We start from the raw sequence: 16,403 nt of genomic DNA, 5'->3' as shown, positions 1-16,403 counted from the left end.
TCACACACATACACACACAGACAGGGCAAGTTTCTAGTACAGCTGAAGCTACAATGCATAATTTTCTATTCCCCTTTCTATGCCCCTCCTAAATTAACAGATTTATTTTTTTGAAGAGGAATAGAAGTGAAAGAAGTGTGAGTATCCTTATAGGAATGGATGCATTTAGCAGTGGCATGTATCAGTGCATATGACTAACAACTGACATCCTCTGTTATCATAACCACTGTGAACACCGAGGGTAACCACACAGGTGGTATCTTTATTTCATAAGATTAAAGATACAGTACAAAATGAATCTGTACATCTTTCTATTAACAGAATTTGTTTACACAATTATATTACATTTGACCAGCCTTTATACTGATTTTAAATACAAAATAAATTTACAAAACTCCTACAAGACCCTTTAAAGAACTGTAGCTGGTAAAAACAAAGGGTTCCCCCCAATAGTCCCTATTTGCCATATGCATTTGCAGTAGTTCAAATCAAACTAAATCTTTTTAGTTTAATATTCTCTGAAACAAAAATAGAACTTCAGTTCATCGTTGCCTATCTAAAAAGGAAGCAACTTGCAAAGGTGAGTGTGATCCCCTTTTATAGGCCAAAACTAGCATATAATAGGTGGAAACTAGATAATGCATAGTCTTACAAGTCCTTTCACAATCCATGTTTTAATGTTCTTCTCCAAAAAGAATAACATTTGATAGTTTTTTGGTTTGTTTTTGGTTGGTTTTTTTTTTTTTTACTTTAATAAGAGCAGCTGACTTATGGAAGATGACTAGAAAGTGAGTAAAACTGTCTCGCTGGAGTCTCAAAGGCCTTATCTTCTATTACATTATCCCATGATGAACAATATAAAGCAAGGGAAATTATTTCAACAGACAGCTCTGGGACAGGTTTCACCAGCGTGATGAACTAGAATCCTGTTTTATCAACACTTCAGCATTTCTTTCAATGAGCAAGAACAGCTAGTATGTTTGATTAATAACTTGAGATGCAGAACAATGTTTTCCCCCATATCTTTCCACAGTTTTCCTACATATAAAACTCCCACCGACAACAGTTACTGCTCTGTTGTTCCATTCTCCATGCAGGGAGAAAAGAGCACGTGTCCGGAAAGGTCACATAGGCAGATTTTGGCCTATGTTACTACAAAGAATACAATTTTTCCATTCAAAGCATGCTGAACATACCCAGAAAGGCTTCTCTTAAATCAAGTTTCTTCTAAAATACTCCTGCATATAAACTGTAAGACAACCTGTGTGCTACCAAAAGGGAATAGTACTTCATTGCAGTAAACTGAGCAACCCAGCTCCTTTAGGAAAAAAGCTGCTTGATAAACTGAGTGCACAAGAAACATATTGCTAGTAAGAGTTAAATATACTTCCCTCAAAATGCAAGTTTCAGAACAGAGTAGCAAGGGATTGTCACAAAAACTTAAGTCATGTTGTAGACAACTGATTTAGAAAACTTACTCATTTCTTTAATCCCTGAGTTAACTCATCATTACTTATGGTAAGTATCTTTTTACTACTACGACTTCATCCAAATGAATGTCATCTGAAAGAGTTAGCGGTAGTAATTTGGTGGAAGGGAAAAAAGCAGGAGAAAGACTTCCTTATTGCTTCTTCAAAAAGCAGTTCTTTAAAGTGAAATAACTTGCTGAACTTCAATCGTTTTCTTCTGCTGATTTCTTGGATGTAAAAATGCATCAGGTTCAGTGAAAGTCAGCTGTGAGATGGTCACATAGCAGCAATGCTGAGAGATTCTCATGCAAATAGGATAGAGCTTTTAGAATTTAGTTCTAATAGATCAAACAACCAAAACATTTACTAACACAGTAACAAAATTGTTAAACATTCTGAAAGACCAATACCAATGAACCAGTGGTATTTAACTGAAAAACATTTTCCATATAATCTTTAATTTATTCATGCCAAGCTAAAAAGAGCTATTAAGTGACAGAGGCAAAAATACTTCAGAGGGAGCGTTCAGAAGTCACAGATACCTTAGAAATGCAGCTGGGGAGTGCTGTACATTTTAGACACTACATTTAAGTTCAATACTGTTCCATCTGCTAATGGTGATTAAGACTGAACAAGACATTCCTCTATCACATGCTGCAACCCTCCAAACTAAAATCAAAGATTTGTCGTCACATAACCAGCATAAGCATTTTGAAGTACTGAGAAGTTCTACCTATATTTTAATACTAGTCATCCATGATATTTCAGTTTACAAAAGAGTGGATTGCTTATCTTCTTTCCCAAACTACAGATATATTGTGCAAGGGTCTCCTTACAAATGTACTAAGTATGAAACCATACCAAAATCTCAATGCTAAATAAAGCATATTGATATGTTGCTGCCAATCCACTGGAAAAAGATTTGCATGAAAGGAAGCCCTTAACCCTTTAAACACAACAGCTTTTGTCAGAAAGCAGCTAAAGCCTCCTCATTTGTATTTCATTCAGCTTTAGGACAGTATATTCAGAGGGTTTAATGCTAGTACAGAAACAAATATTTAATGGCCGTTGGTAAATAAGAACAGAAACTTCTGCATTTCTTGCATCTAAGCTATTCCCCCACTGCTTCCAAGCCCCAACCCCTGAAATTATAGTTCAAAGAACATCATTACTAAGCGAGGATTCCTCTTGCAGTCTAGAAACATCAGTCCACAGGTCGTATTCTTTACACTCATTAAAAGGCCTTTGCATTGACCTAGTGGTATCAAGAAGCCATAAACCATTAGTCGTCTTTCTCTTTGGATTTTCTTGTTACAAGGGATCCTCAAGATGGCACAGCCAGAGATGTTGTTTTGACTTTCCCATGTATGCCAGGTACAAAACAGGTTGGCAACAGCCAGCGCACTGCTGTAATCTAACATACAATTTTTATCAGTCAGCCAAACTTTGGAGTAGCATCACTGGCATAAGCCCATGCCCTTTTGCAGAGAATATGCATCTTTGGGGCCCTTTTTTGTAGATGAATTAAACAGATGAATGCATAAGATACCACACATACTTCCTTCTTGCAGTGCAGATCACTTACAGGATTGCTGAAAATTAAATACAGAATTCCCACCTCTAAAACAAAAAAACACCCCAAACCAAAAAAGTAAGCTAACTCACTGAGATTTCTGGCTCTGTCTTCAGTGTCCACAACAATACTGGTGCTTTCTGCAGCCTAGACTCAGCCTCTTTGTAAAAGCAAGTTTAAACAATTTAGGAACACTACCAATTTGTTTTTATGTCATGAAGTATTGCAAAGCACACAGGCTCCAAAAAAGTTTTAGAAGGATGTGAGATCTGGGCACTGCATGTATAGTTTTAAAGTGATGAGCTTTACAGACCCAATCTGTCCCAGTCTGCCTTCCTGGGCTACATACTGTCTGCTGAGAACTGTCTAGTCTAAGGGGAATAGAGGAAAATACTCAAAACAAAAAAGCACAAATGGAGAGTGGCATGTTTGCTGGCTTAGTTTTACAGAGTTTATAAATAATCCATGTTAAACCATCCAAGACAGCATAAAAGACCAAAGTGTAAGAAATATTAAGAAATAACAAAATAAGGACTGTAGAAATACTTGGGACGCAGATCAGAATATAAGTTCATACAGCTCTAGTCTTTTTAGAGTTTGAATATAGTTCAGCTTCTTGGATTTAAATTAGACATAAAATTATTATTATTATTTTTATATAGGGCAGCTGCTATCAAGCAGGCAAAAACCTTCCAATGCTAGCCTTCTGCTCTCTCTAGGAGATGAAAAGGACTCTGAATAAAGAGGAACTAGATACAGCAGGCAACATTTTTGTAGTAGCACTCTTGTGTTTCCATGAAAAAAGCCATAGTGTTATTCCATTGGCACTGAAATAACATTCAAATCAGTTTCAAAAGAATTTTCTTATCCCTGAAAAAAAGGCATCATTCTAAGCAGCTTTCAGACTTTTTTTTTTTTAAACCTCTTTGCGCCTCTTTTGGGGGAGGGACTGTTGATCCAAAGTCCTAAATCACAATGAAAATTGTTCCTTTAGGAAAAAATCCAGTTCTTTCACTGAGGCTCTTGTTGCTATTGCGGTGGTTGGTGCTCTGGTGGTGGTTCTTGTTGAGGCACAGCTGGCCGCAGTCCTGCTGGTCTGGGAATTGCCTGATGTTGCCTTTGTCTGTAAGCTATAATTGTTCCCAGAAGCAAGGCGATGATGGTCATAAGGTAAAGGTCCCACTCAGGCCCCAGCAGCTGGTCCATATCAATATGTGAGAATATCTCCCTTATCTAAGAAACAAGAAGTCCACATCATCATGACAAAGAGCAAGAATAGGAAGTTACTTTGATTTTAAATTTGACTTGTAACATTCTTCATGTACAAGTACCAGTTTTAAAACTTCAGTAGCTCTTTTCCTCTCTGAAAAAATAGTATCACATCAGTAACATCCTTCATTTCCAGGAACTAAATGTCAGTAAGACTAAGAGCCATGCTGTATAGGATGAGCTATTCTATTTTCTGTTCTAGAGATGAAGGTTCTTGACTCGTAGCTTTGTGGCTTTCACACACAGAGCATTAAAGTACACAATTTAAATCAGATTGAGGTATGTAGCTGTAGTAGTTCTCTTAAAGAAAGAGGAGCAACTACCACATACACAGAGGCAGTGAAATGATCAGTCCAGCCAAATTGGAAGCCAACAGCAGACTATCATGAATGACAGAACATTAAGCCCCAGGATGCTTATGTGGTACAATGCTGAGATTTGTGCAGATAAGGTATAGGGAAGTTAAAGTGACTTACTGTTAGTTTTGATTGAACCACCTTTTTATCAGACTTCCATGTGCATAAGGGTTAGCCAACACATGCTCTATGCTTTGCTACTGTATCTGATGGTACTACAGAGCCACTGTCAAGTTAAGTCTGCATCAGCAGACTTAAAACTTGGAATATCGATGTTCTGCATACTAGCTTCTGGAAGTGCTAGATGTGTATTTGCTCAATTGATTTAGAGTATTTTGACCATCCACTCCTGGAAGTCTCCAGTCTCAAGACTATTAAATTTTGTCAAACTTAGCTGGATTGTCTGAACTGCGTTTGCTCTAAGTGGTAATAACTTCCATACCATTTGCATTTATTAAGTAAGCCAAAAGGCAGTAAGATATCAAAATACTGAGAAATATTTCAGACACTATAGGAAAGACTTCACCTAAATTTCAGGGAAATATTTTCTTCAGTGCTGTCACTCAGCAGAAACTCTGCACAATAGCTAAACTATCTAATACAAATAATATATTTTTCCCCCAGAGAAATCAAACACAACTCAAGTGGAATTGTTACAGCTGAATATAAAATAGCATGAGAATTAGGCCTACAAAAGTGTTTCTTTTCTCCTGCACAGTGATTATGTCATTGTAATCATCTGCTTAACTTTGATAGCAGATGGTCATGGATAAGAACAAAAAGGTTACGGAAATTCTCTTCAAGGGAAGAGCTGAACAGAAGAGCACTGGCTGCGCACATCTCAGTTTCACACAACTGCACAAATAAGAAATAGGAATCACAGCTTCAGTAACTTCCTTAATATGCAACAACACAAAACGCATCTATCCTAAGTTTTCAAAAGGCTCAAGCAAGACTTCTACTTAACTAAAATTACAACTTAAGCTTCTCTTAAAAATGGAAAACACATTTGTTGTTTTTTCCTTTTAATTCTGCATTACTTACATTGATTTCTCGTACATACTGCAAGGAATAAATCACTCCAAGCTTGCAAAGTGCTAGGAAGACTGGAACCTGAGCATCTGGGCTTGCTTCAGCTGCCATGTCATAGAATCGTTTTGCAAGATGAATATCCTGAAATTAAGAAAATACAAAGCTCCATTTTGAAGAACTTGAGAAATTAACCATAAAATGTAAAGCTTTTTCTGTAAGCTGTTGTATACTGTCATTTGAATACAAGGGTTTTGGTCAAATTAAACAAAAACCATTCAGTAAAACTTCCCCTTTTTTCTGAGGGATGTTCACCTTTGAATAGACAAGTAAAGGGAAGCTTCGATCTGAGGACGAAGCTATTGTAACTGATGGTAGAATTGAAGCTCATGAAGAGATCAGTATTAACGTGTTCAACCCATACTTTGTAAACTAAGGCACGTATTTAGGTAACTCTAGTATTCCCTTAACATGTCCAACACCACACCAAACATGAAAGACTAAGAAAACACAAGTCACAGAGGAGTACGCAGCAGCAACTCCTCCCAGTTATACTACAGTATGCCTGCTGCATAGTGCAGCTTCTAACCATTTCTGCACATGTTCCCAAATTAAATTCTACTCCTTATCCAAAACAGACATAACTCGCATTAGTGAGGGCAGCCTGGCAAAAGCATGAGCACAAACAGTCAGTAACTTTAGGAAGAGCTTAAATTAGCTTTTTCTGTGATAGTTGGAACAAGAAGGCAACTGTAGCAAGAACAGAGCCTAGGTGTACCTGAATACTTTAACTTTCCTTGTTTGTTTGAGGGTTTTTTTGGCTCTGCTTCAGATACATACTGTGCAATGTTAGGATACGTGGATACAAACTGCCTATGTTTGCTCAGTGATGTGAAGGACAGGCCTGTGGAAGGACTTAACCTCTGGAAGTGTTCCAAGCTGGACACTTAAAAGAAGAGAAATCTCCAGGACTTCATGCCACATGTTCATTTTATAATTTTATCCTGATTGTGAAATACCATAAAGATTTTCTGCTCATTGATACAGCAAAGCTTAGTTCCATAACACATGTTGAAATAACAATATGAAAATCAACACATTATGTGAATGAGACATACTAGCTCACATTTTAGTTCAATAGAACAACTCTGAATACTCCTTGAGCCTGGGAAATCTGTCTTTTGTATAACTATTTAAAAGAGTTTCCTTACCTCCTTTGTACTGTGCTAGTATCAGTGTAGAAGCAGAACCTAAATCATGGTTTATTTTAATTTCTAATTAGCAAGCACGTCATTCTGCTTATGCATTCTCCATTCTCACTTGACAGAGAAGTGAGAACTGTACAAGTCTGAGCTTTAACACACAAATACCACTGAAATACTGTGCCAAATCTTAAGAGAAGACCATGAGAAAAATAATTTGTTCTTATTTTGTGCAGTATATGGAAACAGTCTTCATTCTGACATGCAGTCTCAGGAATTGGATAACATTAAAGCTATGAAAAGTCTGTAAAAGTGTACACATGTGAGATTTCTGAAGGGGATTAATATTTGGCCTTGACCTGGTATGAGTCTGAAAACCATCTATGTACAGGAACTATAGCATAGAATCCTCTATGTAAGAAAGACTATTTATTCAATAAGAGAGAATAAGCCAAAAGCTGTTTGGAAAAAAAAACCAACCCCAAACCAAAACGGTAAGAAATACTGTATTTATTCAGTATTATCCAGAACAAACAGCAACCTGAATTGAAGTTGTGCAGGCCATCTTATTGCATCATTCTCCCTAACTTTGGAGTGCTTACAATCTTAATGACGTAGACGGGGAGACAGTAAGAGTACACATCCCTTTCTTCAACAGACTAAATCCCCAATTCGTTAGATACTATAGTGCTAAAATCTTTATACATCCCTTCCACAGGCCTCTAATGGAAGAGCAGACTTCAGTGGTAGACATCCCCTGCTATATCAGGAGGAGTGATTTTAACTGTCAGTCACTTTCAGAGGTGCTCAAAATTCAGCAGTTTCCATTCTGGGAAAGGAAAGCCAAATATTCTTTGGCTTCATTCAAAACTCAGTCTTAGCTGTTTTCAGAACATCTTAGCCCAGCACCATTTTAGTCTTATCTAGTCAGTCCTAAATCTCCATCCTCTCATCTTAACAGTTGTAAAGTTTTAGGACACAGCAAGCAAAGACATTACATATCCAGAATTCCCAAGACTGGTTTTATACACAGAATTTTCTTGCTTAGACAGTCTCAGTGCTTCTTTCCCATATCTATATTAACTGTCTGCATTTCCCTTGCAGTTCAACTCTTCCTTCCATAGTGGATCTGTATGAGAGGAAGGTATTACTCATCTGCATGAAGCAAGGCTGCATATGCTTATCGTGAGCCCCTGTGTACTCATTTCAGCTGTCTACATGTAGCCATCTCTGCTTCTGGTTGGAGAATACTCTGTGCAAATGATAGCATTAGGACTTCTTTTTCTCCAATTCTTAGCAGTTATGCTGAATGTGATGTAATAACATTTTCAAAGTTTTTATTACTTGCTCTAAATTGGGTTGTTTTCAAGGCAGAAACAAAAGAAATAAAATAGTCCATGTCTGAAAGAATTTTTTTTTTTTTTTTGTAAAGAAAACCTCCCAACTTTAGCAGTGTTGCTTTTAGCTGCAGGCTTATTTTCAGAAGTTAACTTGTTTTGACGACTCAGTTAAAAAGAGAAAACAGTCCTAAAATAAAATTTGAATATAAGCTTTAGAAATAATGCTGTTTGTGTACCATATGTGTCACTTCTACAGCTAGGGCAGTAAGCAGTTTTCAAATGTTGATTGCTTGCTGCTCCCAAAGTAACAATATTGACCTAAGACCTGTCCTTCACTGTTGTGACCTTTTGCCAGAATTTAGGGCAAAAGAAGCAAAAATTGGTCTTTTAACAGACCAACAGAATAACTAAAAGGTGCATACATAAACAAAAACCAAGTGTTGAAGCTTACTGAAAATAAAGAAAATGAAACTATTTCTTACAGTTTCAGGTAACCCAGAAGGTATTACTAAATTCATACATTAATTGCATGAATTAATCACACATTAAGTTAAGGTAGGCTGCTCAAAATTAGTATGCAATTACTAATCCCATTATTTTGACACATACAAGAACATGTTGCTCTGGATTCCGTAAGTTTTAGTTAGCTCATGGACAGCAATACACCATAGGCTTCCTAAGAGAACCAGATATACCACCTTCTTTTAGGCAAGGTAGTTTGTAAAGCAAATTGTGGCCTAGCCTAATTTGAAAAGCCACAGCCACAGCTATTAACCACATTGTTGGTACTTATTGTTTGTTACTTGAAGATGCACAGAACTTGTTTTCAAAATGTCATGATATAGAAAACAAATTAAGCAGTGCTTCAGAGGATGAGAACAATCTTGTGCTAAGATACTCTGAACCTGGAATTGATTTGCATTCACTGCATTACCCTGCAAAGTCTTGAAAGCATTACTCAAGCATATGGCACTCTTCTTGCCAATCTTCACAATTTTGGTCAAATAGTGTTTTCCCTGCCTATGCCTCATTTCTTCACATAGGTAAGTGTGAAGTGGATATACTTATCCATTTGCTATTGGAGAATGTTTTGGGACACATGCTAATTCCTGCTAAGTAGTTATATAGTTCCCAAAGCCCAGTAGCGGTTATGAACTTAATCTACTATTAGTGAATGCACTGCAATGAAGCAGACTATCAGCCTACAGCTTACTCACCTGCTTAATGCCCAATCCCTTCTCATGCATGTAGCCCAGATTAAACATTGCTTGGGCACTGTGCTGTTGCTCTGATGCCAGTCGATAGTGAATAAATGCAGTTTCATAGTCAACATCAGTACCAAACCCATAAAAATGGTAATCTCCAAGTTTAATTCTTGCAACAGTATATCCTATAAATCAAGAAACAACAACAACAAAATAGCTAGGCAAAGAAAGCCTTTTAGTTTCCTATGAAGATGCAATAAGGGCTTTAGTATTACTTTCCACAGTTAGCACAAACTGTTTCCATTTTTCCCTCTCTCACATAAACAGCTTTTTTTTGTTTGTTGGTTTGATTTTTAACTTGTGCTTAGCTAACCAAAATGTAACCGATTTCTATTTTTGGGAAAGTCCTTTTCCCAGTAATCCTACCAACATTTTTATTGCTATTTAGTGGCATCAGTTGAAAAGCTGTATCGTGTTATTCATACTCACTTATTACAGAAAAACTTTTGTTATATGGTCATTAAGGGCTTCATCTTTTTTTAAAACAGAGACACTGAAAGCTTGAAAAATAAAGTCTCTCATCATCATTTGATAACTGAATACTTAGCCATTGCATCCTCTCAATTTCTAACTTTCTACTAAAAGCCAAGTAGGTCTGAAGCTTTTCAGACAAAACTCTTAGGCTCCATTTGCATGATACACTTGCTCTTAAATGAAAACCTAGTAGACAGACATTAATGTAGATGCACCCATATGAAAGTTAGAGACCTCACTCTGAGATATATAATGATTAAGTTTAGTACTGCTTGTTTTAGGACAGGATCATAAGCACCAGAGTTTAAACTTGTACTGGTTGGACATCAAGACTGCATTCTTCATCACTGAGCTTTGCCTACTTTGAATAAGAAATGCAGTTTCCTATAAACTATGACAAGTACCAAAATCCTAAAGGGTGCTTTGTGTCTATTTTTCCAAGTGGATTTATTTTTAGAAAAGTCAGTGTAAACATTCCTAATGCTGTTTAACACTGCTCTATAATTCCATATGGAATGGCAAAAGAAACACACTGTACATTTGTGTTTTAGTCCTTTTAATCTTCAGGATCTCAGAATGGCTCAGAACTGCAAGCGTATTGTAATGACATTATAGCTAACAGTGGAACAAAGAACAGCAACTATCCTATGTGGAACATAACTAATGTTGAACTGAAGGATGTAAGCCTTCCCTCCTTCCCCGTTTCATAACACACATGAAAACAAACTTTAATGGTTCTACTAAAAATAAACTGGAATTGTGAGGTATGGACATACCTTGAGAAGCTGCTCTATTCCAGTGAAGCAAAGCTCGAGGATAGGTTTCATTTTCTCCTACTATGCTAGCTTCTTCTAGAGAAGAAAGTAATTCAGTTATATAGGAGCATGGTATATGCACGCAAGACCACAAAAAAATCCAATGCTTATATTCAGTCTGCTGAAATGAATTAAAAACTTGATGTAATCTGTGCTATAGCACAAACAAGATTCAACCCATCTGAAACTTATAAAAACCCCTTTCATTTATATGGTCTTTCCGTGTATCTACCCATAGAGGCTAAGAACAAACTGTATCATTTCACCCTGAAATAGTGCTTACCAAGTTCCTCTCCCATTCCTGCTCTAGGAAATTCTGAAGCATACTTGAGGAATGCCAGAAGATGCAAGTCTTAAGAGCACACAATCCAGGCTCTGACAAAGATGCACTCAAATACAAGGCTAAAGTATAAGTTATTTTAGTTTGACCGTCTAAAAACCAAGACTAGTCAAGTAAAATGAAGGCTTAAACTACTTAACCAGCCAGAGACTGCATATTTTACACAGCAGTGCTACAGCTGCTTCAGAACAAAAGGTATTTTACTTGTCCATGTCACGAATTGAGGGTTGCTGAAGTATCAGAGTTCAGACAGTTCAAAGGATTTATAACTTTTCATTTCTAGTGTTAAATATGGCTTCAGCTATACTATCTCACAGTTGACATACAGATTTTCTGTATAAAATGTATAAATTAATTTTAAATTAATCTCCAGTCGAGATGCAGATATATCTGAGTAATGACAATCAGAATTTTAACCCAGGGAGAGATGCTATTTCTTTGCAACTCCCAGCTAAGAGTGTTATTGTTGTAGCTTATCTAAAGATGAGTCACTAAGGCACCTTTGAAAAATATTAACTGGAAATTAAGATGTTAGATTATCGTATCAGCCACCAATAGCTGATTTTTATATTAAGATACAAAGCCCTAAAGCTGGTAATGAGACCCTGAGATTTCTGGATTTGAGATCCAGAAAGCCTAAAACACTGGGTTTTGTAGTCTCCAGAAAGATTTGCCACTTGTACTTCTATTGTTTCCCTATGACCTCAAACTCTATGAAATCCAAATTCTACCCACCTAGTTGCAGTAAGAGACCCGGAACAAGTTTTTTCAAACCTAACAGAACCAACTGTCCAGCTCTTCATCCCTGCTTCAAAAGTTGTATGAGTAAAGTTACAAAATAATATGGGGAAAGAAAGAGTACTGAGAAAAGACATTACAAGGTAAAGAACAAAGGAAACTGAAGCTTGTATGCATAGTAAAGGCCAAAGGTAAAACTAATGCAATTCCTACTTTATAGATTTAAAAATAAAATGTTAAGGCTGTGTTTAAGAAGTCCAGGGAAGAGAATTTTCAGCACTGTGCCAGTTTCTAAAGCATTCTTTCCCCATCACATTTTCAAATCCCTTAAGTCAGAATTTAAGTGCATTCTAACTTTTAGGCCAGAAAGCTATCCCGAGAGATGAAAATTAAAACTGCCTGCTTTCCAGTCAGAAGAGCAGAAAGAGGACAAGAGTCTCACTGAAGTTCTAACTGAACAAGAGCTATGTAATTACATCTTCAAGCACTCTAGCGTTCTACTAAATGGGCTACTGCAGGCCAACTCCAAAAAAAGTCTTTCAGTACAAATTCAGGTTCTTACTCTGATCAAGTATGAAAGCAGCATTGCTTTGTGCAACTTCATAGCCTTGTTCTGCCAGAAGAAGGTATTGAACCACAGCAGAATTTGAATCACCATCTTTATAGCTGTTGTATGCAGTCATCAGTCTTTCAGACCAACGCCCCCGTTCACATACATTCTTAAACAGCTGCAGAGGCAAAAAAAGGCAGAGAAGACTGGTTGTCAGGAACTTCAGAAATTTAGGTTTTGCAAGAGGTAAACCTTTAACATTCAAATGCCTGTTCAAAACATTTACATTCCACAGGAGAAACTTGATAGACAAACTCACTGCTTAAGACAGGCTTACTTTAAGATACAGGTTACTAAGCAAATACATGTCAAGATTCAGATGCTTACTCAGAATTATTCTTAGTATCACCTTTTTGTTATGCTTAAACCCATGTCTAAATGAAGAACTCAGTAATTATAAAATGCTGGTTTGCTTTGTATTACATTCCTTTGATTTTCTTCAAAGTTAATAAAGCAAATATATGCACTTGCCATATCAACATAAAAAAAAAAATATTTTTCTCATGAGATACAAAGGAGTTTGAGAATCTATCACTTTTCCTTTTGATAGCCTTGGCTTTCACCAGTGGATTTTAGCTAAGACAAATTTCCTATGTAAGCTGACATGGTTATATCCAACCTTTCCCAAGTCAGTATTATTTGACCTTTATAAATGGATGACCTTACCTCAACAGCAGTATGACAGGATCGCATCACTCCAGTGCCAGTAGCATGCATCTGAGCCAGATTATAAAAAGCCAGAATGTGGCCACCCTGGGAGGCCAAGTTAAAATATTTCAAAGCTTGTTTATAGTCTCTCTTGACTCCAATGCCATCTAAAAGAAAGAGTAAGTCATCGCTATTCATTCCTCTTGAAAAGCAGAGTTGTATGAAATACAGTATGTACTTATTCCTTAAAGTTATTAAAGAAAAAAGTTGTGGAAGTGTTAGGAAAAAACAGAATAAAATATAAATTCAATGCAGTAAGACCACTCTACATGCATTATATATACACTTCTAATGCCACCTAGTGAACAGTTACTGAAAGGGCAGATGCTTAGACTTCGCAAATCATCATTTTGATGACACTTACTGTAATACATGGAACCTAGTTGAAGTTGTCCATCAACCCATCCCTGTTCTGCAGCCTTCTGGAAATACTTCAGCGCTAGCTCATAGTTCTGCAGAAAAATTTGGTCAAGTCACTAGAGCAATACACCACAATTTAAGTAAAGAAAGAAAATATGTGTGTGTGCATGTGTAAGTGTAAGGACAGATCTATATTACAGAAAAATTAGTGAGATTTCTAGCATGAAAATACTCACCTGGTCAAAATCTGGAAACAAAAAACAAAATTGCCTACAATGATATTAGCATGTCTGAAGTCTATAGCTATCTCAAAGCTGGCATCCACACATAGCATTGCTATGAACAGTTATGCTTAACAGAACAGATGCCCTGTTCTGTTTCTAGAGCAATTATTTAACTTATTTCCTCAACTTTGGGCTAATTCAACTTTTTAATATCTGTTTACATAGCTAAATATAAAACATTTGACAAGAAGCCTTCTTATGGGAAAAGCAACAAGGCAAATGAACTAATTAAAAGTTTCAAAGTGTTCCTCCACACTCACAAGAGACACAAAATGGGGACAGTTAGGATTTGTTTTATTTCACAAGAAAATTAGAGCTAAGTTCAAAACTCCTGCTAAAAATTCACACTGCTATGCATTTCTAATAGCTTCAGCCACATTTTCAAACTTATTAGAGGGAACTCAGCATGTTTTATAGCTGCTAACTCCATAGTGAAATTTTTTTTATATTACAGATTTCCTCACGGAGTTTTCAGTGCAACAGAAATCTTCACAATTAAGTCTTCTACAGTATTTCCCTCCAGAGAAAAAGTCTGTTGACAACAAGAAGTTACACTATCACCTATGATTAGAAAGACAACTGTCAAAAGCTTACCACTGGAACACCTCTTCCGTAGAGATAAGCCATTCCTAATCCACTCTGTCCAACTGGATTACCCTGAAAACACAGGAAAACACTTCTGCAAAGAAAGGCAAAACCTACAGCTACGTCTTTCAGATTTGGTTTAACATCATTAGAACAAGTAGCGCTTAAGAGAGATTTGTTTTCTAACTTTGCTCCTAGTAAGTAATAGTTATTTAGGGTGAAAAAAAGCATCTCTGGTAGCTTTATTCAGTAACTACAAAGGTGATTTAACAGGAAAAAGAAAAGCTTTCAACACTAGTTATGAAAGTCTACTGTGCACTTTCAAAATGTTCTACAAGATGTAGAACACCCATAGAAAGGTGGGGCATTCATAACTTACTTATCTTTAGCTTTTCCAAGTTTGAGATGTTGTGGATGCTACAGAAGCTCCCGAAACAACTACAGGAACCCTGACAATCTGCCTTAATTTAAGGGCAGATTGGTGGCTGTCCTGTGGGCTGCATTACCGACCACTGCCTCTGCAAAAGTATGCACTATGGTATTCCTTCAATGCCAGGACAGGCAATGGAGCATACTGGAAACCTTCAGTGAATGTAGGAAATTAGCAAATCGAGAGATCCTTACTCTAGGACAGAGGTGTAGAACAGCAATCTAGTTATGGAGTACAAGAACCATGAAGACAGTTATCTTATAACAGTCCCTTCAAAACTTCATCTACTGTGTTTCACATGCTAAACATCTTTCCTGGAAGACTACTCATGCTTTAACTGTACAAATGCTACCATAAGGGATAGGTCAAAGGCAGACACAAGGGATTAACAGCCAAAACCACAAACACTCCAATGGGAAGTATAAAACCAAAACCATTATCTATTCAGTGACCACAAAACAGAACCAAAATAACATATTATCAGTGCACTGTAAATTTCTGTGACAAGACAACTTCAGATTAATGAAAATTAACACTTAACAGAATTGCAGGCTATTTAGGTGGACAGTATTTCATACTGATGCCAGAATTCATGAGTTAGACTCCTTGTGCTGAACACACCTTCATGAAGCACCATGATCAGAACTGGAGGCAGTTTCTGACATCTTAGACAAGCAGGTTTTAATTATTGGCTAATCTGGGACAGAGGCTGGGAGTAGGTGTATGCACATGGAATTGCACAAAAAGAAGTATTTGCATCATTTCTGAGCTAATCAACTTTTTGGTGCATATGCTGTATTTCTAACTTAGAGGTAATCATACCATATCAGCAGCTTTCTTGAAATACTGAAGAGCTGTTTCATTGCTCTGAGGTACAACATCACTTCCTTCTGAGTACATCTGAAGGAGAAAGGCATTATTGACGAACAGCTGAAGAAGTCACTTTAACATAGAGATCATGAAGCATCTTCACTTTGCATTTGAGAGAGCATCTATTGTACCATTAGACTATTCTGACTATTACATTACTGAATGATCATTAAAGAACTTGCCCAGAAGCAGAAAACACATCTCTATGCTGTAAAATTCAGATTCAGAGGGTTTAACTTTCTAATGGAGAATTGTCCTGGTTTCAGGTGGGATAGAGTTAATTGTCTTCCTAGTAGCTGGTATTGTGCTATGTTTTTGAGCTAGGTATGAGAAGAATGTTGATAACACACTGATGTTTTCAGTTGTTGTCAAGTAATGTTTATACTAAGTCAGGGATTTTTCAGCTTCTCATGACCAGCCAGCAAGAAGGCTGGAGGGGCACAAGAAGTTGGGAGGGGACACAGCCAGGACAGCCGACCCAACCTGGCCAAAGGGGTATTCCATACCATGTGACGTCACTTTTAGTATATAAACTGGGGGGAGCGGGGGCAGGAGGATCACCACTTGGGGACTAACTGGGCATCGGTCGGCAGGTGTTGAGCAATTGCATTGTGCATGACTTGTATATTCCAATCCTTTTATTATTACTATTGTCATTTTATTAGTGTTATTATTAGTTTCTTCTT

At 37.0% G+C, this 16,403-nt stretch overlaps 1 protein-coding gene across 2 annotated transcripts in view; it reads right to left on the bottom strand.

The window, feature by feature from the left end:
- Positions 1–242: 242 nt before the first annotated feature.
- Positions 243–16,403, bottom strand: part of SEL1L (SEL1L adaptor subunit of SYVN1 ubiquitin ligase) — a 36,650-nt gene continuing 20,489 nt past the window's right edge. The window contains exons 13-21 of one of the 2 annotated variants that reach the window (XM_069783713.1): positions 15,670–15,747; positions 14,427–14,489; positions 13,553–13,640; positions 13,147–13,295; positions 12,433–12,598; positions 10,754–10,825; positions 9,456–9,628; positions 5,712–5,840; positions 243–4,275 (exon numbers count right to left, since the gene is read on the bottom strand). In XM_069783713.1, coding sequence (XP_069639814.1) covers positions 4,072–4,275; positions 5,712–5,840; positions 9,456–9,628; positions 10,754–10,825; positions 12,433–12,598; positions 13,147–13,295; positions 13,553–13,640; positions 14,427–14,489; positions 15,670–15,747 — 1,122 coding nt within the window. In that variant the 3' untranslated portion in view covers positions 243–4,071. Of the gene's footprint in view, positions 4,276–5,711; positions 5,841–9,455; positions 9,629–10,753; positions 10,829–12,432; positions 12,599–13,146; positions 13,296–13,552; positions 13,641–14,426; positions 14,490–15,669; positions 15,748–16,403 lie in introns of both variants that reach the window. The other variant, XM_069783712.1, reaches the window with a different exon arrangement.

Source organism: Haliaeetus albicilla, chromosome 5, assembly GCF_947461875.1.
Source record: "Haliaeetus albicilla chromosome 5, bHalAlb1.1, whole genome shotgun sequence".
NCBI classification, from domain to species: Eukaryota; Metazoa; Chordata; class Aves; order Accipitriformes; family Accipitridae; genus Haliaeetus; species Haliaeetus albicilla.
Note: the sequence above shows the minus strand (reverse complement) of the source record. Positions and strands in the feature narration are given on the sequence as shown.